We start from the raw sequence: 23,600 nt of genomic DNA on the forward strand, positions 1-23,600 counted from the left end.
CAGTTTGGATCTCCGTGTTGTATGAGGTATGTCTTTAAGCTGGAAAGAGTGCATAGAAGTTTTAACGAGGGTGTTGCCTGGGCTCATAGAAACATGGAAACATAGAAACACAGAAAATAGGTGCAGGAGGAGGCCATTTGGTCCTTTGAGCCAGCACGGCCATTCATTGTGATCATGGCTGACCGTCCCCAATCAATAACCCGTGCCTGCCTAGAGCTCTATCTAACTCTCTTAAATCCATCCAGTGATTTAGCCTCCACTGCCCTCTGTGGCAGGGAATTCCACAAATTCACAACTCTCTGGGTGAAAAAGTTTTTTCTCACCTCAGTCTTAAATGGCCTCCACTTTATTCTAAGACTGTGGCCCCTGGTTCTGGACTCGCCCAACATTGGGAACATTTTTCCTGCATCTAGCTTGTCCAGTCCTTTTATAATTTTATATGTTTCCATAAGATCTCCCCCTCATCCTTCTAAACTCCAATGAATACAAGCCTAATCTTTTCAATCTTTCCTCATATGACAGTCCCGCCATCCCAGGGATCAATCTCGTGAACCTACGCTGCACTGCCTCAATCACAAGGATGTCCTTCCTCAAATTTGGAGACCAAAACCTTACGCAATACTCCAGCTGTGGTCTTACCAGAGCCCTATACAACTGCAGAAGAACCTCTCTACTCCTATACTGAAATCCTCTTGTTATGAAGGCCAACATTCCATTAGCTTTCTTCGAGGGCTTGAGCTACAGGGAGTGGTTGTGCAGACTAGGACTATATTCTCTGGAGTGCAGGGGGCTAATGCCTGGTTAAACTGATCTTATCTGCCTGTACATGATCCATATCCCTCCATTCCCTGCACTTACATGTGACTATCCAAAAGCTTCTTCAAAGCCATTATCATATCATTCAAGACCCCCCACCCCAGTCTGTGTAAAAAATCTTGCCCCGCACATAGACAATGACAATAGACAATAGGTGCAGGAGTAGGCCATTCGGCCCTTCGAGCCAGCACCGCCATTCAATGTGATCATGGCTGATCATCCCCAATCAGTACCCCGTTCCTGCCTTCTCCCCATATCCCCTGACTCCGCTATTTTTAAGAGCCCTATCTAGCTCTCTCTTGAAAGCATCCAGAGAACCGGCCTCCTCCGCCCTCAGAGGCAGAGAATTCCACAGACTCACCACTCTCTGTGAGAAAACGTGTTTCCTCGTCTCCATTCTAAATGGCTTACCCCTTATTCTTAAACAGTGGCCCCTGGTTCTGGACTCCCCCAACATCGGGAACATGTTTCCTGCCTCTAGCGTGTAAAACATCTCCATTAAACATTCCCCCTCTCACCTTATATAACTCTGCTCTCTAGTGTTGGACATTCCACCCTGGGAGAAAAGGTTCCACCCTGGGAGGGGAACGTACAAACTCCACACAGACTGTACTGGAGGTCAAGAACGAACCCGGGTCTCTGGCATGGTGAGGCAGCGGCTCTAGAAATTGCATCACTGTGCCTGCTTGTGACCAGTTTACAAGATAATTTTAATGTAACCCTGTCAATACATGGAAACAAAACCTTAGGAAGTGTGACAGAGTTTATGTAATAATTAGGCAATATGTAACGGTAGCCAGGCTCGAATCTTACCCGTTCATAATCATGGCATCCAATGTTGTCTCCCCGCGTTCGTCCGGGCTCCCTCCGTACCCCACGGTGCCATCACACTGCACAACCTCACACCAGCTGCATCCCTGCTCCACCGCATCTAACACTGAGCCCCCCGATGCAAGGGTGCTCCACGCTAGACCACACACACACACACACACACACACACACACACACACACACACACACACGCACACACACGCACACACACACACACGCAGACACACACACACACACACGCACACACACACACAGACGCACACACGCAGACACACACGCAGACACACACGCAGACACACACACACACACACACAGACGCACACACAGTGAGAAAGCGGGTTTAGGTTCATTATTGTCACGTGCACCGAGCTACAATGAAAGGATTGTTTTGCATTCTATCCAATTAGTTCGGATAATACGACACATAAATACAATCAGTTCAATCTCAAGTACAATAGGTAGACAATAGGTGCAGGAGTAGGCCATTCGACCCTTCGAGCCAGCACAGCCATTCAATGTGATCATGGCTGATCATCCCCAATCAGTACCCCGTTCCTGCCTTCTCTCCATATCCCTTGACTCCGCTATCTTTAAGAGCCCTATCTAGCTCTCTCTTGAAAGTATCCAGAGAACCGGCCTCTGAGGCAGAGAATTCCACAGATTCACAACTCTCTGTGTGAAAAAGTGTTTAATCATCTCCGTTCTAAATGGCTTACCCCTTATTCTTAAACTGTGGCCCCTAGTTCTGGACTCCCCCAACATCGGGAACATGTTTCCTGCCTCTAGTGTGTCCAAACCCTTAATAATCTAATATGTTTCAATAATATCCCCTCTCATCATTCTAAACTCCAGAGTGTACAAGCCCAGCTGCTCCATTCTCTCAGCATATGAGTCCCGCCATCCCGGGAATTAACCTTGTAAACCTACGCTGCACTCCCTCAATAGCAAGAATGTCCTTCCTCAAATTTGGAGACCAAAACTGCACACAATACTCCAGGTGTGGTCTCACTAGGGCCCTGTACAATTGCAGAATTACCTCTTTGCTCCTATACTCAACTCCTCAATTACCATAAAGTGCAATTAAACGATAGTATAAAAAGTACAATAAAAGCCCCATTGACCATTAGAGCAAAGGGGAAGACACAGAGTGCAGAATATAATTCACATCATTGTAGCAGATCAGTTCCAGAGACAAAGACAAATAGCTTCATTTATTTTTGCCACGTGCACTGAGGTGCAGTGAAACTCTTTTGCTTGCCACGTGCTATCAGTCAAGAAGACTATACATGATTACAATCAAGCCGTCCATAGTGCATAGATAAAGGATACAACATTTACTGCAAAGGTATAACACTGAAGTCCGATAGAGTCCAATTAAAGATCAGTACCCTGGATTATGGAAGGACTTCAGAAGCCTGATCATTCACTTCATGCCTTCAGTATTCTTTGTTCACATTCATAACCTTTGTTTATGATTCCACCATCTCACTACCTTTTATGCTGGCTTGTTCCAAATTTATCTCAAAAAGGAGCAATCATTATTTCAATATGCTGAACATTAATTCAACAAAAGCCAGAGTTAAAAACCATGTCAACAGACAGATGTGGAGGCCAAGTCAATGGATATTGACAGATTCTTGATCAGTACCAGTGTCAGGGGTTATGGAGAGAAGGCAAGAGAATTGGGTTAGGAGGGAAAGATAGGGTTTCCATTGAGGTAGATGGGAGCTGAGGTTGGTTGTGGTAGGATGGTTCAGTTGCCTGATAACAGCTGGGAAGAAACTGTCCCTGAATCTGGAGGTGTGCGTTTTCACACTTCTGTACCTCTTGCCCGATGGGAGAGGGGAGAAGAGGGAGTGGCCGGGGTGCGACTGGTCCTTGATTATGCTGCTGGCCTTCCTGAGGCAGCGTGAGGTGTTGATGGAGTCAATGGAAGGGAGTCAATGACGGACTGGGCAACATCTACAACTGCAAATACTACTCTCTGCAATTTCTGCGTATCCCTGAATCTGGACAGTTTCTGAAGAAGGGCCTCAACCCGAAACGTCACCTATTCCTTCTCTCTAGAGATGTTGCTTGTCCCGCTGAGTTACTCCAGCATCTTGCGTCTATCCACAGTTTCTTCCCAGCAGTTATCAGGCTATCTTTAATTGGACTTTGCCTTACACGAAACGTTATTCCCTTTATCCTGTATCTGTTCACTGTGGACGACTTGATTGTAATCATGTATTGTCTTTCCACTGACTGGACAGCACGCAACAAAAGCTTTTCACTGTACCTTGGTACACGTGACAATAAACTAAACTAATTTCACTGTTCCATAGCAGGACACATAACATATTCACAGTGAATGCAGACTTCTACAAAGTAAGCAACGCCTTTATCTAGAACCCGCCCCTACAGTACATTCCAGGGTGGTGAATCTGTGGGATTCTTTGCCACAGAAGGCTGTGGAGGCCAAATCAGTGGATATTTTTAAGGCAGAGATAGACAGGTTCTTGAATAGTACGGATGGGTGTCAGGGGTTATGGGGAGAAGGCAGGAGAATGGGGTTAGGAGGGAGAGGTAGATCAGCCATGATTGAATGGCGGAGTAGACTTGATGGGCCGAAGGGCCTAATTCTGCTCTTATCACATGATCTTATGAACTACCAGCTGCATGCACATTGTGGGGATGAATAGGAGTGGAACTCCCGGCATTGAACAGTGCAGCGCGGCTCCTCAGGAAGCTGCGTGGGTGGGGATTGCAAACAGTGCAGGTCAGGAGTGTGCAATGGGTGTGTGTAACACACTGTGCATGCACCATCATACAGGAACTGTGCGCACAGCAGGCACTGTGCAGTGCTGTGTGTGTGTGTGCACACACACCAAGGCACTGTGCAACACTCTGTGCACCACTAACACACGAGCTGTGCATGCAGCAACACACGAGCAGTGTGCACACGCAGCACACGGGGCTCCAGCAACTACGGGCACTGTGGTGTGCAGCACCAACACTCACCTCGCCGGGCAGCGCCTGCAAACGCCCAGGTGTTGAGTACCAGGGGCACCTGTGCAGCAGCCGCCGCCTCATGAGCCCAGACCACCAGCAGCAGCAGCAGCAGCGCCACAGCGTAGCCCGGGGGGCCCATGGCAACGGCGGCACACAGCTGTCACTCACACCGCTGCCCGCTGCACCGCTGCACCGCTCCCCCGACTACGGTGGCTGCACCAGCTGCAAATGTGCAGTGCACTCACGCCCAAAGTTGTTTTGCTGCAATATTTGCACCAGCCCCTCTGCCCTCCTCCCCGCCTGCCCAAGCCCGGCCCCTTCCGATAAAACCACAATGTTTCCTTCAAAGTTTAATTCTCCCTCCCCAGAGCTAAATCAATTTCCGTCTGTTTGCAATCACTTTGCGTTTCTCCTTCCCGTTTCCGCATGCTCGGTATCCGGGGGGTGCGGCCACTGACAGCAGCTTCAAGCAAAGGCTTCAAATACTGTGCACGCAAACCTCTGCAAACTTTACTTTGCAAAGTGCGTTCCTTTAGGCTAATTGGCTTGGTATTAAATGCCAATTGTCCCTAGTGTGTGTAGAATAGTGCTAAAGTACGGGGTGATTGCTGGTCACCGCGGACATGGTGAACGGAAGTAACTGTTGCCATAGAGAAATTGTATCTCTAAAATCATAGCGAGTGTGATATCAAAATCAGGTTGGATACAAACCTGTCTAGCCAAATGCATATAAATCATATCCCTCAGAATCCACTCCAGTAATTTGCCTCCCACAGATATTAAACTAAAAGTTCCCAGGCGTTTCCTTGAAGTTCTCCCTTAAAAAGAGGCATACGAATTATAACCAATAGGTGCAGGAGTGGGCCATTCGAATTAGCCACCCTCCAGTCTACCGGCACCTCACCCATATATATTCCATCCAAGATTATTTGCAAATCAAATTAATGAAGTCTTCTCGATGTGACCCTGGCATAGAATAGAAATGTAGAACCAGTTAATGTGGTGAACTATCCTTCCCATTGTTCTGCTTCCCACCAGTTAATGTGGAGAAGTATGGGGAATATTAGGATAGGAATGAATGAGAACTCTCGCTCCAGTTGGAAACAAATATTAACTGGGAAGAAAAGAAAGACGTTTCAGAGTGCTGGAGTAACCCAGCGGGTCAGGCAGCATCTGTGGAGAACATGGATAGGTGACGTTTCACAGAGTGCTGGAGTAACTCAGCGGGTCAGGCAGCATCTGTGGAGAACATGGATAGGTGACGTTTCACTGAGTGCTGGAGTAACTCAGCGGGTCAGGCAGCATCTGTGGAGAACATGGATAGGTGACGTTTCACAGAGTGCTGGAGTAACTCAGTGGGTCAGGCTGGAGAACATGGATAGGTGACGTTTCACTGAGTGCTGGAGTAACTCAGCGGGCCAGGCAGCATCTGTGGAGAACATGAATAGGTGACGTTTCACAGAGTGCTGGAGTAACTCAGCGGGTCAGGCAGCATCTGTGGAGAACATGGATAGGTGACGTTTCACAGAGCTGGAGAAAGCCCAGGGAGTGATAGGTGAATACAGGCGAGGGGAGGCAGGGTTTGATTGGCAGATGGGTGGATGAAGGCCAGAGATGAAAAGGGTTACTAACACAGACTGAAGGAGACAAAAAGTTGGGCTTTAGACTTTCAACTTCAGAGATACAGCATGGAAACGGGCCCTTCGGCCCATCGAGTACGTGCAGACCAGGAATCACCCCCATACATTGGCGCTATCCTACACACTTGGGACAATCTGCAATTTATTTACCAAAGCCAATTAACCTACAAACCTGCACGTCTTTGGAATGTGTGAGGCAACCGGAGCACCCTGAGAAAACCCACGTGGTCACGGTGAGAACGTACAAAGTCTGTACTAACAACACCCGCAGTCAGGATGGAACCCAGGTCTCTGGCGCTGTGAGGTAGCAACTCTCCTGCCGAGTCGAGGTGGATGGTTTGAATGAGTGGTGAATTATAAAACCAGACGGAGGGATATGGGTGGAAGGGGATGGAACGGATGGGTGGAGAGGGCAAAGGGAAATACCAAGGGCTTGCTGACACCTCACTGAATCCTCTAGCGACCAGTTCCAGAACGATAACCCACTGAAAGCATTTGAGGCACAGTTTACACATAGCCAATTGCTTCATTACCGAAACGTTGCCTATTTCCTTCGCTCCATAGATGCTGCTGCACCCGCTGAGATTCTCCAGCAATTTTGTCTACCTTCGATTTTCCAGCATCTGGAGTTCCTTCTTAAATGCTGCATCACTGGAGATGAATCATGGAAATCTATACACATTAGACCTTAAATATTCTCACCAAAAAAAAAATGGACATTTAGCAATTACATTAAATTTCCTATTTAACATTGAATGCACAATTATTAAAATGTCAAAACGACATTATTTTGATGAAGTTACAGACATTTCAGGCACACACAATAATTATTAACTCAGACGTATCATGGCAGCCAATTTTTAAATGTACTGAACCTTTTTTAAATTAGCTTCAAGTTAATCTAATGTATTTTAATCTGTCCGTTTTACAAAGGCAATGTGGGAACCATATGCACAGATTTATATCCCTCCTTCCCAGACAGATGCAACACCACAGCATAGAGGAGGTTGGAGAAGATCTATTTGCCATCACACCATTCTTGGTCATGTTTTGTGCAGGATGCAATATTTAAAAGACCCATTGTTATTATGGGGTCATCAATGCATCAGAGCGGCACAGTGGTGCAGTGGGTACAGCTGCTGCCTAACAGCGCCAGACACGGGTTCCATCCAGACCTCTTGTGCTGCCTGTGTGGAGTTTGTACGTTCTCCCTGTGACTGCGCGGGTTTCCTCCGGGTGCTCCAATTACCTCCCACATCCCTCAAAGACGTACGTTTGTAGGTTAATTGACCCTCTGTAAATTGCCCCTAGTGTAGGGGGGAGTGGATGAGAAAGTGGGATAACAGAGAACTAGTGTGAACGGATACCTCTCCGTGGATTGTCACCTTGTCGTGGTGGAGAAGCTTGTGTGGACCTGAGATCCTGAGAGCCATGCCGTCTGGAGCTATGCTCCTGGTAGGGCCACCCATGGCGGTAAGGTCAAGGGGGAGGTCTCTGACAAAGAGCAATCCAACCAAGACCTCAACAGTGGAACAGGCGGAGGACGATGGCTGACCTTAGTGGAGCGTCACAACGGCTGAGAAGGCGGATGAAGGCTGCAGCAGAAAAGGGTCTCCGGTCGTCTTGGACTCCACGCCACTGGATCCTGACCCAGATCTGTCAAGGACCGTGGGGTGGCTGTCTGTGCACCAGTCTCCCCACATTAAACAAAGTCACGCACAGGCGTCCTCCACATAGGGAATAGCACCTGGAGTCACCCATGGTCAGCCATCACCGAAGGGGGCCTAAGAAGAAGTGTGAACGGGTGATCAATGGTCAGCATGGGCTCGGTGGACCGAAGGGCCTGTTTCTGACCTATCTTTCAATCAATCAATCAGAGAAAAATAGCAATGTATATACATGTCTTACAATATCATACAATATCTGTGCTGAACATGGTGCCAAGTTAAGGTAATGTTTGCCTGCAGATTATCTGTATCCCTCCATTCCCTGCATATCCATGTGCTGCCTAAAAGTCTTTAAATGCCATTATTTCAGAGGGTTTAGTACAGTGTTTTTAGTTCAGAGATGTAGCATGGGAACAGGCCCTTCGGCCCACTGAGTCCACACCAACCAGCGACCACCCGTTCACATTAGGTCTGTTATCCCACTTTCTCATCCACAATAGGGCAAATTAACCTACAAACCCGCACGTCTTTGGAGTGTGGGAGGAAACCAGAACGGCACGGTGGCGCAGCGGTAGAGTTGCTGCCTCACAGCGCCAGGGACCCGAGTTCCATCCTGATTATGGGTGCTTACCTGTACGGAGTTTGTACCTTCTCCCCGTGACCTGGGTGGGTTTTCTCAGAGATCTTGGCTTTTCGGTTTCCTCCCTCACTCCAAAGACGTAAAGGTTTGTATGTTAATTGGCTTGGTATAATTGTAAATGGGCTCTCGTGCGTGTAGGATGGTGTAAATGTGCGGGGATCACTGGTCAGTGCGGATTCGGTGGGCCGAACTCGCATGTCTTTGGAATGTGGGAGGAAACCGGAGCACCCAGAGAAAACCCACGCGGTCACAAGGAGAACGTACAAACTACGTACAGACAGCACCCGAGAGTAGGATTGAACCCGGGGCTCTGGCGCTGTGAGGCAGCAACTCTACCGCTGCGCCATCGTGTACAATTACATTGATGTAGTTTTGGATACATGCAAAGGTCAAACCAGGTAAACACAACTAATTTCTTCCCCTGAAGGGCTCGAGATAACCAGGCTGGTTTTCAATGCTGAGCTGGTACTTCCACCATTTCTGAACTAGGTTTTAATTGCCGGTGTCACAGCACAGAAACAGGCCCTTTGGCCCATCTAGTCAATGCCAATCAAGATTGCCCATTTAAGGTGGTCCCATTTGCCCAGGTTTGGTCCATATACCTCTAAACATTGAACAGTACAGCACAGGACCGGGCCCTTTGGCTACAGGGTGTCAGGGGTTATGGGGAGAAGGCAGTAGAATGGGTTAGAGAGGTAAAGATACTGATAGATCAGCCATGATTGAAGGGCAGCGTGGACTCAATGGGCCGAATGCCCTCAGAGGGTGGTGGAGGCAGGTTCTCTGGATGCTTTCAAGAGAGAGCTAGATAGGGCTCTTAAAGATAGCGGAGTCAGGGGATATGAGGAAAAGGCAGGAACGGGGTACTGATTGTGGATGATCAGCCATGATCACATAGAATGGCGGTGCTGGCTCGAAGGGCCGAATGGCCTACTCCTGCACCTATAGTCCATTGTCTATTGTCTAATTCTGCTCCTATCATTCATGAATTTATAAACTTACTAGACTAAGTGGGATCCGTTGGGTCCCATGTTCACACGGGAGGGCTGGTCCCCCGACGCAATATTCCACCTCTCCACCAATTCCAATATTGGTGGGCAGTGGGGGGGGGGGGGCTTTCTGGAGCGCTGGTATGGGTTCTTGGGGTGGAAGCTCGGTCCCTCAAGCCTGATCTGCTGGCAGATTACTCACGGCTGGTGGGCTGGCAGTTGACTGATGACTATTCCTTGAAATTCCATTTCAAGCAGGGTGCAAGGCCACCAAATTCAAATCCATGTTCCTACCACTTCAAGCAGGGTCCAAGGCCACCAAATTCAAATGGAGCTTCATACCATTTCACGCAGGGTAAAACCACCATAAAACCACACAAAACACCAAACTCACAGTTCAGTAGACATTCAGTGTGTTCAGTTGATTCACAGCTCAGACAGAAGAGTCATGACCTCTCCCTACTCCATCATGCAGAGACTGAGCCACACCCACACTTCCGGGTTTTATAACCCCTCCCCCTCCCGCCGGAAAAGGTGTGGCTTTCAGGGCGTGATTGACAGGAGAGAGATTCTCAACATTTTTAAAACACTAATAACACTTTTATTTTTCATTGATAGGGACAAATTCTCTGCACCTGCTCAGCGGAGGGGGGACTGAGTAAGATGGCCAAAAATCACACCCGTAAGTGGTAGCATTTTATCTAAAATCAATATACAGTGCAAACAGGAAGTACGTGCATTTGCAGTAGTGCCTTTCAACTTCAAGTCTAAGCACCCAGGCAACCATTTGCAGTAAGTAGTGCCTTTCAACTTCAAGCCAAAGCACCCAAGCTACCATTTGCAGTACGTAGTTCCTTTCAACTTCAAGCCAAAGCACCCAAGCCACCATTTGCAGTAAGTAGTGCCTTTCAACTTCAAGCCAAAGCACTCAAGCCACCATTTGCAGTAAGTAGTGCCTTTCAACTTCATGCCACCATTTGCAGTAAGTAGTGCCTTTCAACTTCAAGCCAAAGCAGCCAAGCCACCATTTGCATGTAATAAGTGCCTTTCAACTTTAAACCAAAGCTCACAAGCCATCATTTGCAGTAAGTAGTGCCTTTCAACTTCCAGTCAAAGCACCCAAGACACCATTTGCAGTAAGTAGTGCCTTTCAGCTTCAAGCCAAAGCACCCAAACAACGATTTGCAGGCAGTGCCTTTTTAAACCATATTTTCATTTTCAACCCACATTAAGGGTACTCACAGTTGTGTAGACATTGTTCAGTGTTATTCAGAGCTCAGAGAGACGTGACCCTTGGCTTCATCCATCTTGCAGAGACTGAGTGAGGCACACCACTTCCTGGTTTTATAGTCCTTCCCCCTCCCTCCAGCAGGGGCAGCAGAGAGAATGGTGATTTTTTTAAACTTCAAGCCAAAACTCCCATACCACCATTTGCAGTAAGTAGTGCCTTTCAACTTCAAGCCAAAGCACCCAAGCCGCCATTTGCAGTAAGTAGTGCCTTTCAACTTCATGCCACCATTTGCAGTAAGTAGTGCCTTTCAGCTTCAAGCCAAATCACCCAAGCCATCATTTGCTTTAAGTAGTGACTTTCAACTTCAAGCCAAAGCACCCAAGACACCATTTGCAGTAGGTAGTGCCTTTCAACTTCAAGCAAAGCCCCCAAGCCACCATTGGCAGTAAGTAGTGTCTTTCAACCTCAAGCCAAAGCACCCATGCCACCATTTGCAGTAAGTAGTGCCTTTCAGCTTCAAGCCAAATCACCCAAGCCACCATTTGCAGTAAGTAGTGCCTTTCAATTTCATGCAAAGCACCCAAGCCACCATTTGCAGTAAGTAGTGCCTTTCAACCTCATGCCACCATTTGCAGTAAGTAGTGCCTTTCAACTTTAAACCAAAAATCTCAAGCCACCATTTGCAGTAAGTAGTGCCTTTCAACTTCAAGCCAAAGCTCCCAAGCCACCATTTGCAGTTAGTGCCTTTCAACTTCAAGCCGAAGCACCCGCCACCATGTGCTATGTAGTGCCTTTCAACTTCCAATCAAAGCACCCGCCACCATTTGCAGTAAGCAGTGTCTTTCAACTTCAAGCCAAAGCTCCCAAGCCACCATTTGCAGTAAGTAGTGCCTTTCAACTTCAAGCCAAAACACCCAAGCCACCATTTGCTGTAAGTAGTGCCTGTCAACTTCAAGCCAAAGCTCCCAAGCCACCATTTTCAGTAAGTAGTGCCTTTCAACTTCCAGTCAAATCACCCAAGCCACCATTTGCAGTAAGTAGTGCTTTTCAACTTCAAGCCAAAGCACCCAAACACCCATTTGCAGGCAGTGCCTTTTTACTTCAAACAAACCATATATTCATTTTCAAACCACATTAAGGGTACTCACAGTTGTGTAGATTTTGTTCAGTGTTATTCAGAGCTCAGAGAGACGTGAACCTTGGATTCATCCGTCTTGCAGAGATTGAGTGAGACACACCACTTCCTGGTTTTATAGTCCCTCCCCCTCCCTCTAGCAGGGGCAGCAGAGAGAATGGTGATTTTTTTAAACTTCAAGCCAAAGCTCCAAGCCTCCATTTGCAGTAAGTAGTGCCTTTCAACTTCAAGCCAAAGCACCCAAGCCACCATGTGCAGTAAGTAGTGTCTTTCAACTTCAAGCAAAACACCCAAGCCACCATTTGCAGTAAGTAATGCCTTTCAACTTCAAGCCAAAGCACCCAAGCCTCCATGTGCAGTAACCATATAACCATATAACCATATAACAATTACAGCACGGAAACAGGCCATCTCGACCCTTCTAGTCCGTGCCGAACACGTATTCTGCCCTAGTCCCATATACCTGCGCTCAGACCATAACCCTCCATTCCTTTCCCGTCCATATAACTATCCAATTTATTTTTAAATGATAAAAACGAACCTGCCTCCACCACCTTCACTGGAAGCTCATTCCACACAGCCACCACTCTCTGAGTAAAGAAGTTCCCCCTCATGTTATCCCTAAACTTCTGTCCCTTAATTCTCAAGTCATGTCCCCTTGTTTGAATCTTCCCTAGTGGGAAAAGCTTATCCACGTCAACTCTGTCTATCCCTCTCATCATTTTAAAGACCTCTATCAAGTCCCCCCTTAACCTTCTGCGCTCCAAAGAATAAAGCCCTAACTTGTTCAACCTTTCTCTGTAACTTAGTTGCTGAAACCCAGGCAACATTCTAGTAAATCTCCTCTGTACTCTCTCTATTTTGTTGACATCCTTCCTATAATTAGGTGACCAAAATTGTACCCCATACTCCAGAATTGGCCTCACCAATGCCTTGTACAATTTTAACATTACATCCCAACTTCTATACTCAATGCTCTGATTTATAAAGGCCAGCACACCAAAAGCTTTCTTTACCACCCTATCTACATGAGATTCCATTTTCAGGGAACTGTTCACAGTTATTCCCAGATCCCTCTGTTCACCTGCATTCTTCAATTCCCTACCATTTACCATGTACGTCCTATTTTGATTTGTCCTGCCAAGATGTAGCACCTCACACCTATCAGCATTAAACTCCATCTGCCATCTTTCAGCTCACTCTTCCAACTGGCATAAATCTCTCTGTAGACTTTGAAAATCTACTTCATTATCCACAACCCCACCTATCTTAGTATCATCTGCATACTTACTAATCCAATTTACCACACCATCATCCAGATCATTGATGTACATGACAAACAACAGTGGACCCAACACAGATCCCTGTGGCACCCCACTAGTCACTGGCCTCCAACCTGACAAACAACCATCCACCATTACTCTCTGGCATCTCCCATTCAGCCACTGTTGAATCCATCTTGCTACTCCACCATTAATACCCAACCATTGAACCTTCTTAACCAACCTTCCATGAGGAACCTTGTCAAAGGCCTGACTGAAGTCCATATATACAACATCCACTGCTTTACCCTCATCAATTTCCCGAGTAACCTCTTCAAAAAATTCAAGAAGATTAGTCAAACATGACCTTCCAGGCACAAACCCATATTGACTGTTCCTAATCAGACCCTGTTTATCCAGATGCTTATATATATTATCTCTAAGTATCTTTTCCATTAATTTGCCCACCACTGACGTCAAACTAACAGGTCTACAATTGCTAGGTTTACTCTTAGACCCCTTTTTAAACAATGGAACAACATGCGCAGTACACCAATCCTCCGGCACTTTTCCCGTTTCTAATGACATTTGAAATATTTCTGTCATAGCCCCTGCTATTTCTACACTAACTTCCCTCAATGTCCTAGGGAATATCCTGTCCGGACCTGGAGACTTATCCACTTTTATATTTCTCAAAAGTGTCAGTACTTCCTCTTCTTTGAATCTCATAGTTTCCATAGCTACTCTACTTGTTTCCCTTACCTCACATAATTCAATATCCTTCTCCTTGGTGAATACCGAAGAAAATAAATTGTTCAATATCTCCCCCATCTCTTTTGGCTCTGCAGAAATCTGTCCACTCTGACTCTCTAATGGACCAATTTTATCCCTCGTTATCCTTTTGCTATTAATTTAGCTGTAGAAACCCTTTGGGTTTACTTTCACCTTACTTGCCAAAGCAACCTCATATCTTCTTTTAGCTTTTCTAATTTCTTTCTTAAGATTCTTTTTACAATCTTTATACTCCTCAAGCACCTCATTTACTCCATGCTGCCTATAATTATTGTAGATCTCCCTCTTTTTCCGAACCAAGTGTCCAATTACCCTTGAAAACCATGGCTCTTTCCGATTTTTACTATTTCCTTTCAACCGAACAGGGACATAAAGATTCTGTACTCTTAAAATGTCACCTTTAAATGTACTCCATTTCTCTTCCACATCTTTCCCATAAAACAAAATGTCCCAATTTACTCCTTTTAAATCCTTTCGCATCTCCTCAAAGTTAGCCTTTCTCCAATCAAAAATCTCAACCCTAGGTCCAGTTCTGACCCTCTCCATAATTATATTGAAACTAATGGTATTGTGATCACTGGTCCCGAACTGTTCCCCAACACATACCTCTGCCACCTGACCCGTCTCATTTCCCAACAGGAGGTCCAGCACCGCCCCTTCTCTAGTAGGTACTTCTATGTATTGCTGCAAAAAACTATCCTGCACACATTTTACAAACTCCAACCCATCCAGCCCATTTACAGAATGTGTTTCCCAGTCTATGTGTGGAAAATTGAAATCTCCCACAATCACTACCTTGTGCTTACTACTAATATCTGCAATCTCCTTACATATTTGCTCTTCCAATTCTCGCTCCCCATTTGGCGGTCTATAATACACCCCTATAAGTGTTGCTACCCCTTTCCCATTTCTCAGTTCCACCCAAATAGCCTCCCTAGACGAGCCCTCTAATCTATCCTGCCAAAGCACTGCTGTAATATCTTCCCTGACTAGCAATGCAACACCTTCACCTCTTGCCCCTCCAATTCTATCACACCTGAAGCAATGAAATCCTGGAATATTTATTTTCCAATCACAGCCCTCCTGCAACCATGTTTCACTGATCGCCACAACATCATAATTCCAGGTGTCAATCCAGGCTCTAAGTTCATCCACCTTTCTTACAATGCCCCTAGCATTAAAATATACACATTTAAGAAACCCACCCTCTCCTATTCTCTGTTTATTGCCTTTTTCTTCTCTCTCCCCTACATTTTGGGTCAGAGTATTACCATTCTCTGCCTCCTGCCTCACACACTGACTGCTAGCTTTCCCAATTTGAGTCCCTCCCCCCAACCATACTAGTTTAAAGTCTCCCCAGTAGCCTTTGCAAATCTCCCCGCCAGGATATTGGTCCCCCTCGAGTTCAAGTGCAACCCGTCCTTTCTGTACAGGTCGCACCTTCCCCAAAAGAGGTCCCAATGATCCAGAAACTTGAATCCATACCCACTGCACCAGTCCCTCATCCACTCATTTATCCTCAACCTCACTCCATTCCTACTCTCACTGTCGCGTGGCACAGGCAGTAATCCTGAGATTGTTACCTTTGCAGTCCTTCTCCTTAACTCTCTACCTAACTCCCTAAATTCTTCTTTCAGGACCTCTTCTCTTTTTTTACCTATGTCGTTGGTACCTATATGTACCACAACTTCAGGCTCCTCTCCCTCCCATTTCAGGATTTCTTGGACCCGTTCAGACACATCCCTGACCCTGGCACCAGCGAGGCAAACTACCATCCGGGTCTCTTGTCTGCGTCCACCGAATCGCTTATCCGACCCCCTGACTATAGAGTCCCCTATTACAATTGCCCTCCTCTTCTTTTCCTTACCCTTCTGAGCAACAGGACCGGTCTTTATGCCAGAGGCCCGGCCGCTGTCGCTGCCCCCAGGTAGGCTGTCTCCCCCACCCTTACTCAAACATGAGTACTTATTTTCAAGGTGTACAGCCACCGGGGTACTCACCAGTCCCTGCCTCTGCCCGTTGCCCTTCCTAACTGTGACCCAGTTTTCTGTCTCCCGTGGTCTTGGAGTGACCACCTCCCTGTAACTCCTATCTATGACCTCCTCGCTCTCCCTGAGCAGACAGAGGTCATCGAGTTGCTGTTCCAGGTTCCTAACACGGTCCCTTAGGAGCCCCATCTCGATGCACCTGGCGCAGATGTGGACGTCTGGAGGGCACTCAGACTCCATGACCTCCCACATCTGACATCCAGAACAGTAAACTGCCCTGGCCCTCATTCTCCCCCTTAACCAAATACAATAAAGCCTTACCCGGGATACAAGCCAATCAGCTGCTTCCTCTAGTCCTGTAACGGCTGCTTCCTCTAGTCCGTTCGACCAATCAGAGGCTTCCACCAGCCCCCTTAATTTGAAGTGTGATCTGTGAATGGAACGTTGCAGGTTTTGGTCGCTCCTCCCTCTGTAACGGCTCCTGGGCCTCTGTTGAAACAAGCCCCGCGATGGGTTTTTAACTCACCACACGAAGGTCGCTCCTCCCTCTATAACGGCTCCTGGGCCTCTGTTGAGACAAGCCCCGCAATGGGTTTTTTAACTCACCACACGAAGGTCGCTCCTCCCTCTGTAATGGCTCCCGTAAGTAGTGCCTTTCAACTTCAAGCAAAAACACCCAAGCCACCATTTGCAGTAAGTAGTGCCTTTCAACTTCAAACCAAAGCTCCCAAGCCACCATTTGCAGTAAGTAGTGCCTTTCAACTTTAAACCAAAGCTCCCAAGCCACCATTTGCAGTAAGTAGTGCCTTTCAACTTCCAGTCAAAGCACCCAAGCTACCATTTGCAGTAAGTAATGCATTTCAACTTCAAGCCAAAGCAACCAAACAACAATTTGCAGGCAGTGCGTTTTGACTTCAAACAAATCATATTTTCATATTCAAACCACATTAAGGGTACTCACAGTTGTGTAGACATTTGTTCAGTTTGTTCTCTGATTTGTCATCGATTTGAAAAATCCTCCGCACCCGTAAGGCGGAGGGGGGCTCTGAGCGAGGTGGCCAAAAATGACTGCCGTAGGTGGCGGCGTTCTGTCGGAAATCGCAGCACAGTGGGCCAAAAGCGGTCAAGATCAGAGATTTAGTAATTTAGATAAATGTCTGTGCTGAACCTAGCTGAAATGATCTCATCAGCCTGTACATGATCCATATCCCTCCATTCCCGGCATATCCATGTGCCTGTCTAAAAGGCTCATAAACACCACTATCGTATCTGCCTCCACCACCACCCCCGGCAGTGCGTTCCAGACCCCCACCACTCTCTGTGTAAAAAACTTACCCCATGCATCTCCATTAAACTTTCCCCGTCCCGCCTTATAGCTATGCCCTCTTGTCTTGGACATCTCCACCCGGGCGAAAAAAGTTGTGACTATCTAAAAATGTTCCTTCCCATGTACCTGTCCAAGTGCCCTGTAAGTGTTGGGATACTCCCTGCCACAACGACCTCCTCTGGTAGCTCCTTCCATTCACCCACCACCCTTTGTGTGAAAATGTTACCTCAAAGTTACAAGGAAGAGAGGGAATCTTATTGAAACATATAAGATTATTAAGGGTTTGGACACGCTAGTGGCAGGAAACATGTTCCCGATGTTGGCGGAGTCCAGAACCAGGTTTCAGAATAAGGAGTAAGCCATTTAGAACGGAGATGAGGAAACACTTTTTCACACAGAGAGTGGTGAGTTTGTGGAATTCTCTGCCTCAGAGGGTAGTGGAGGCTGCTTCTCTGGATACTTTCAAGAGAGAGCTAGATAGGGCTCTTAAAGATAGCGGAGTCAGGGAATATGGGGAGAAGGCAGGAACGGGGTACTGATTGGGGATGATCAGCCATGATCACATAGAATGGCGGTGTTGGCTCGAAGGGCCGAATGGTCTACTCCTGCACCTATTGTCTATTGTCTATAAAGTTGCATTTAACTACATTAGTTATTCTTTAGCTTATTGTGTAAACCATGTTGGCATACTGGGCTCATCCCATTTGCCTGCATCTGGCCCATATCCCTCTTAACACTTCCTCTCCAGAGATCTGTCTAAGTATGTTACTGCAAGCACAATAAAATAAAATTGAGTGCAATTTTGAAGGACTGTATGTGTTTCAATTTGCTGTCTTCATTTCACTGCCTGTAGTGAGCTACAGTTTCACTGGGACTAATTCATGAAAGAAAAACACATTGCAGTTTGAAATGGTTATTTGAGCGAGATTGTTCTAACGGTAATGATTGTGTGCTGTGATTGCATAAAACAAAATAACAGCCTCTATGTATATTAATTCTATTCCTAAACTCCAGTGAATGTTGGTAAAAGCCCAGATAGTCACAGAGTGATACAACGTGGAAACAGGCCCAACTTGCCAACACCGACCAACATGTCCCAGCTACATTAGTCCCACCTGCTCACATTTGGCCCATATCCCTCTAAACAATAGACAATAGACAATAGACAATAGGTGCAGGATTAGGCCATTCGAGCCAGAACCGCCATTCAATGTGATCATGGCTGATCATCCCCAATCAGTACCCCGTTCCTGCCTTCTCCCCATATCCCCTGACAGAGAGTTGTGAGTCTGTGGAATTCTCTGCCTCAGAGGGCGGTGGAGGCCGGTTCTCTGGATACATTCAAGAGAGAGCTAGATAGGGCTCTTAAAGATAGCGGAGTCAGGGGATATGGGGAGAAGGAGGAACGGGGTACTGATTGGGGATGTTGAGCCATGATCACATTGAATGGCGGTGCTGGCTCGAAGGGCCGAATGGCCTACTCCTGCACCTATTGTCTATTGTCTGTTGTCTATTGACTCCGCTATCTTTAAGAGCCCTATCTAGCTCTCTCTTGAAAGTATCCAGAGAACCGGCCTCCACCGCCCTCTGAGGCAGAGAATTCCACAGACTCACAACTCTGTGAGAAAAAGAGTTTCCTCGTCTACATTCTAAATGTCTTACCCCTTGTTCTTAAACTGTGGCCCCTGGTTCTGGACTCCCCCAAACCTGTCTAACTGTTTCTTAAACGTTGAGATAGTACCTGCCCCAACTACTTCCTCTGGCAGCTCATTCCAAACACCCACCACCCTTTCTGTGAAAAAGTTACCCCTCACATTCTTATTAAATCTTTCCCCCCTTCACCTTGAACCTATATCCTCTGATTCTCGATTCCCTTACTCTGGGCAAGAGACCCGATCTATTCCTCTCATGATTTAATACACCTCTATAAGATCACCCCTCATCCTCCTGTGCTCCGAGGAATAGAGACCCAGCCTACTCAACCTCTCTGTCTAGCTCAGGCCCTCTAGTCCTGGCAACATCCTCGTTAATCTTCTCTGTATCCTTTCCAGCTTGACAACATCTTTCCCATAACATGATGCCCAAAACTGAACTGTCATGGACAGTTTCTTCCTAGCTGTGATCAGGCAACTGAACCATCCTACCACAACTAGAGAGCAGTGCTGAACTACTATCTACCTCATTGATGACCCTCGGACTATCCTTGATCGGACTTTGCTGGCTTTACCTTGCACTAAACGTTATTCCATTATCCTGTATCTGTACACTGTGGACGGCTCGATTGTAATCATGTGTTGTCTTTCTGCTGACTGGTTAGCACGCAACAAAAGCTTTTCACTGTACCTTGGTACACGTGACAATAAACTGAACTGAACTGAAAAACTACTCTAAATGCAGCCTCACCGGATCTATTCCCCTCCTGATTTTATACAGGTATAACTTTAACCGAACCAGCTACATCCCAGCCCCACCTGAGTCTAAGCGTTTGAGTTTTAAGTGTCTGTACGTGGACAGGGAAGGCAGGGAACATCTCTGCTGATGCTGTGGAGCGGTGTTTGGGGAGATCTAGTGATGATCCATCATGGGCATATCGACCCACAAACCCCTATCGTGCAGCGTGAGATAGCAGAGCCCAGGGACATGGACACAAGAGAACACAAATCACTGACCCCCAGTCCTGCCCCTACCTCTCCCCTCAAACTTCCTACCCTCCTCCGATCAGTCTGACATTCACATTCATGCCTTCTAGGAACAGAATTAGGCCATTCGGTCCATCAAGTGTACTCCGCCATTCAATCATGGCTGATCTATCTTTCTCTCTCAACCCCATTCTCCTGCCTTCTCCCCATAACCCCTGACACCCGTACTAATCAACAATCTATCTATCTCCACCTTAATAATATCCATTGACTTGGCCTACACCGCCGTCTGTGGCAATGAATTCCACAGATTCACCACCCTCTGACTAAGGAAATTCCTCCTCATATCCTTTCTAAAGACACATCCTTTTAATCTGAGGATATGGCCTCTATTCCTAAACCCTCCCACGAGTGGAAACATCCTCTCCACTCTGTCCAGCCTCAAACTATAAAGAAGGGTCCCGACTAGAAACGTCTTCTTTCCATGTTCTCCACAGATGCTCCCTGACCCGCTGAGTTACTTCAGCACTCTGTGAAACGTCACCTATCCATGTTCTCCACAGATGCTGCCTGACCCGCTGAGTTACTCCAGCACTCTGTGAAACGTCACCTATCCATGTTCTCCACAGATGCTGCCTGACCCACTGAGTTACTCCAGCACTCTGTAACTTTAGCCCAGTGCTACTGTTCCTCTACTTCTCTTCATTGCCAGACCGTGAACCATTTTTGCAACATTACAGCTTTGTAAATGGAACGTCTTCTGATGATTATTTTCCTTTTATCCTCCGTTCTTGCTTCAGAGTTATCCAAAGATAGACACAAAATGCCGGAGTAACTCAGCGGGTCAGGCAGCATCTCTGGAGAGAAGAAATGGGTGATGTTTCGGGTCGAGACCCTTCTTCAGACCAATAGTCAGGGGTGAGGAAGACACAGAGATATGGAAGATATCTTCTGGAATTTTTTGAGGATGTAAAAGGTAGAATGGATAAGGGAGAGCCAGTGGATGTGGTGTATCTGGACTTGAAAAAGCCTTTGACAACCCCATTCCAACACAAGAGATTAGTGTGCAAAATTAGAGCACATGGCATTGGGGGTAGGGTATTGACATGGATAGAGAACTGGTTGGCAGACAGGAAGCAAAGAGTAGGAATTAACGGGTCCTTTTCAGAATGGCAGGCAGTGACTAGTGGGGTACCGTAAGGCTCGGTGCTGGGACCCTAGATATTTACAATATATATTAACGATTTAGATGAAGGAATTAAATGTAACATCTCCACGTTTGCGGATGACACAAAGCTGGGTGGCAGTGTGAGCTGTGAGGAGGATGCTATGAGGTTGCAGGGTGACTTGGATAGGTTGGGTGAGTGGGCAGATGCATGGCAGATGCAGTATAATGTGGATAAATGTGAGGTTATCCGCTTTGGTGGCAAGAACAGGAAGGCAGATTATTATCTGAATGGTGTCAGATTAGGAGAAGGGGAGGTGCAACGAGACCTGGGTGTGCTTGTACATCAGTCACTGAAAGCAAGCATGCAGATACAGCAGGCAGTGAAGAAAGCTAATGGCATGAGAGGATTTGAGTTTAGGAGCAAGGAGGTCCTACTGCAGTTGTACAGAGCCCTGGTGAGACCGCATCTGGAGTATTGTGTGAAATTTGGGTCTCTAATTTGAGGAAGGACATTCTTGCTATTGAGTAAGATTGCAGCGTAGGTTTACAAGGTTAATTCCCGGGATGGCGAGAATGGTATATGTCGACTGAGCTTGTATTTGCTGGAATTTAGAAGAATGAGAGGGTTTCTTATAGAAACTTCTAGGATGCTTCTTTTCGTGTCCAACTTGTTACAAATGTTGACATTGCTGTCATCGTCCGGCCTGAACAAGGACGCAAGCTTCCGGCGACAATCAGTGTGAGCCATCACTTGTTGCAATAGATGATGGTGGTAGCAGAATTAGCTCAGGATACTTCCAGTTTCCAGCCCTGCCACGTGGATGCTTCTGCTATGGGGCCCTTAGAGGATTGGACAGGGTAGATGCAGGAAAAATGTTAGGGGAGTCCAGAACCAGGGGCCACAGTTTAAGAATAAGGGGTAGGCCATTTAGGGCTGAGATGAGGAAAAACGTTTTCACCCAGAGAGTTGTGAATCTGTGGAATTCTCTGCCACCGAAGGCAGTGGAGGCCAATTCACTGGATGTTTTCATGACATAGCTAGATTTAATTAATGGGGCGAATGGAATCAAGGGATATGTAGAATCCTGCACTATTTTTTATGTTTCTATGTGAGGTGTAAGTGTTCTCCATTGATCCTCACAGATGTCATGCTCTTTGTTTTCTCGTTCAATTTGTTCTCACGCACGGTTAGAAACAAAGAGCATGTATGTTAAGAGATATTTTCTCAAAGAATGCATTTTGAAGGCTTTTAGCTTTTGTTGTGGAAATCGATGGTCTTGCCACACTCACTCTCCTGACCTCTTTATCTCCTTTTCTGTCAATCAAACAAGCAGTGCGGTTCACTGAAGGTCGGTGTCATTAGCGCTGACATCGATTCTTGCTGCTAAAGAAACTCAAAGAGGAACTGGCGGCCATTACTTTTTAATAATGCTCCAATATTTTTCTCAACCTGATTCAGAAAAATAAGTTCTTCCGTGAAGATGGCTTACAATCTGGTATACATTCTGTATCTATACACTGTGGACGGCTTGATTGGAATCACGTATAGTCTGTCCAGTTCAGTTTAGTTTATTGTCACGTGTACCGAGGTACAGTGAAAAGCTTTTGTTACGTGTTATCCAGTCAGCGGAAAGACAATACATGATTACAATTGAGCCGTCCACAGTGTACAGATACATAATAATAATAATAATAAATTTTATTTAATGGGCGCCTTTCAGACATCTCAAGGACACCTTACATAGTAATCGGAATAACATATAATCGGAATATAACAAGTAATAAAGACATCACAGAGACACAAATTAAAAACAGAATTCAATCCAAAAACAGAAAATCAAAAACACAGTGTGAAGAGAGAGCAGCGGCAGCCAAAGCGCGCCAGCGTACACTCTCTCTTCACGGCAGCCATCTTGGACACAGACCTACAGGACTACAATTAGACGAAAAAATCATCCCCCCACAGTGGATAGCACTGTGGAGGAAGGCACAATGTCCAGTCCCCACCCCATGTTAACCCCAAAGTCAGGCCTATTGAGGCCACCGCAATTGCCTCTACGGAGGCCCGATGTCCCTGGCCGTTCTCACCGGGTGGTCTTGCCCCGGCGTCGGGAGAGTCCTTTCGGCGGCTGAGCCACCTGGAACGGCCGCTTCCTGGTTGGAGCCCGTGGCTGCCGAAGCCGACAAGGCCGCGCCGGCTTGGAGCTCCCAGGCTCCCGATGAAAAAGTCGGCGCCGCCTCTCCGCACTGCCGCCTCTCCGCTCCGCAGACCCATGATACATGATAAGAGAATAACGTTTAGTGTAAGGTAAAGCCAGCAAAGTCCGATCAAAGATAGTCCGAGGGTCACCAATGATGTAGATAGTAGTTCAGGATTGCTATCTGGTTGGTGATAGGATGATTCAGTTGCCTGATAACAGCTGGGAAGAAACTGTCCCTGAATCTGGAGGTGTGCGTTTTCACACTTCTGTACCTTTTGCCTGA

General features: G+C 46.7%; 1 protein-coding gene across 1 annotated transcript in view; it reads right to left on the minus strand.

The window, feature by feature from the left end:
- LOC116971527 (N(4)-(beta-N-acetylglucosaminyl)-L-asparaginase-like) overlaps positions 1–4,870 on the minus strand; it is a 33,284-nt gene extending 28,414 nt beyond the window's left edge. The window contains exons 1-2 of the mRNA XM_033018761.1: positions 4,648–4,870; positions 1,630–1,783 (exon numbers count right to left, since the gene is read on the minus strand). Coding sequence (XP_032874652.1) covers positions 1,630–1,783; positions 4,648–4,777 — 284 coding nt within the window. The 5' untranslated portion in view covers positions 4,778–4,870. The remainder of the gene's footprint in view (positions 1–1,629; positions 1,784–4,647) is intronic.
- Positions 4,871–23,600: the final 18,730 nt, after the last annotated feature.

Source organism: Amblyraja radiata, chromosome 3 (assembly GCF_010909765.2).
Source record: "Amblyraja radiata isolate CabotCenter1 chromosome 3, sAmbRad1.1.pri, whole genome shotgun sequence".
Classification (NCBI taxonomy): domain Eukaryota; kingdom Metazoa; phylum Chordata; class Chondrichthyes; order Rajiformes; family Rajidae; genus Amblyraja; species Amblyraja radiata.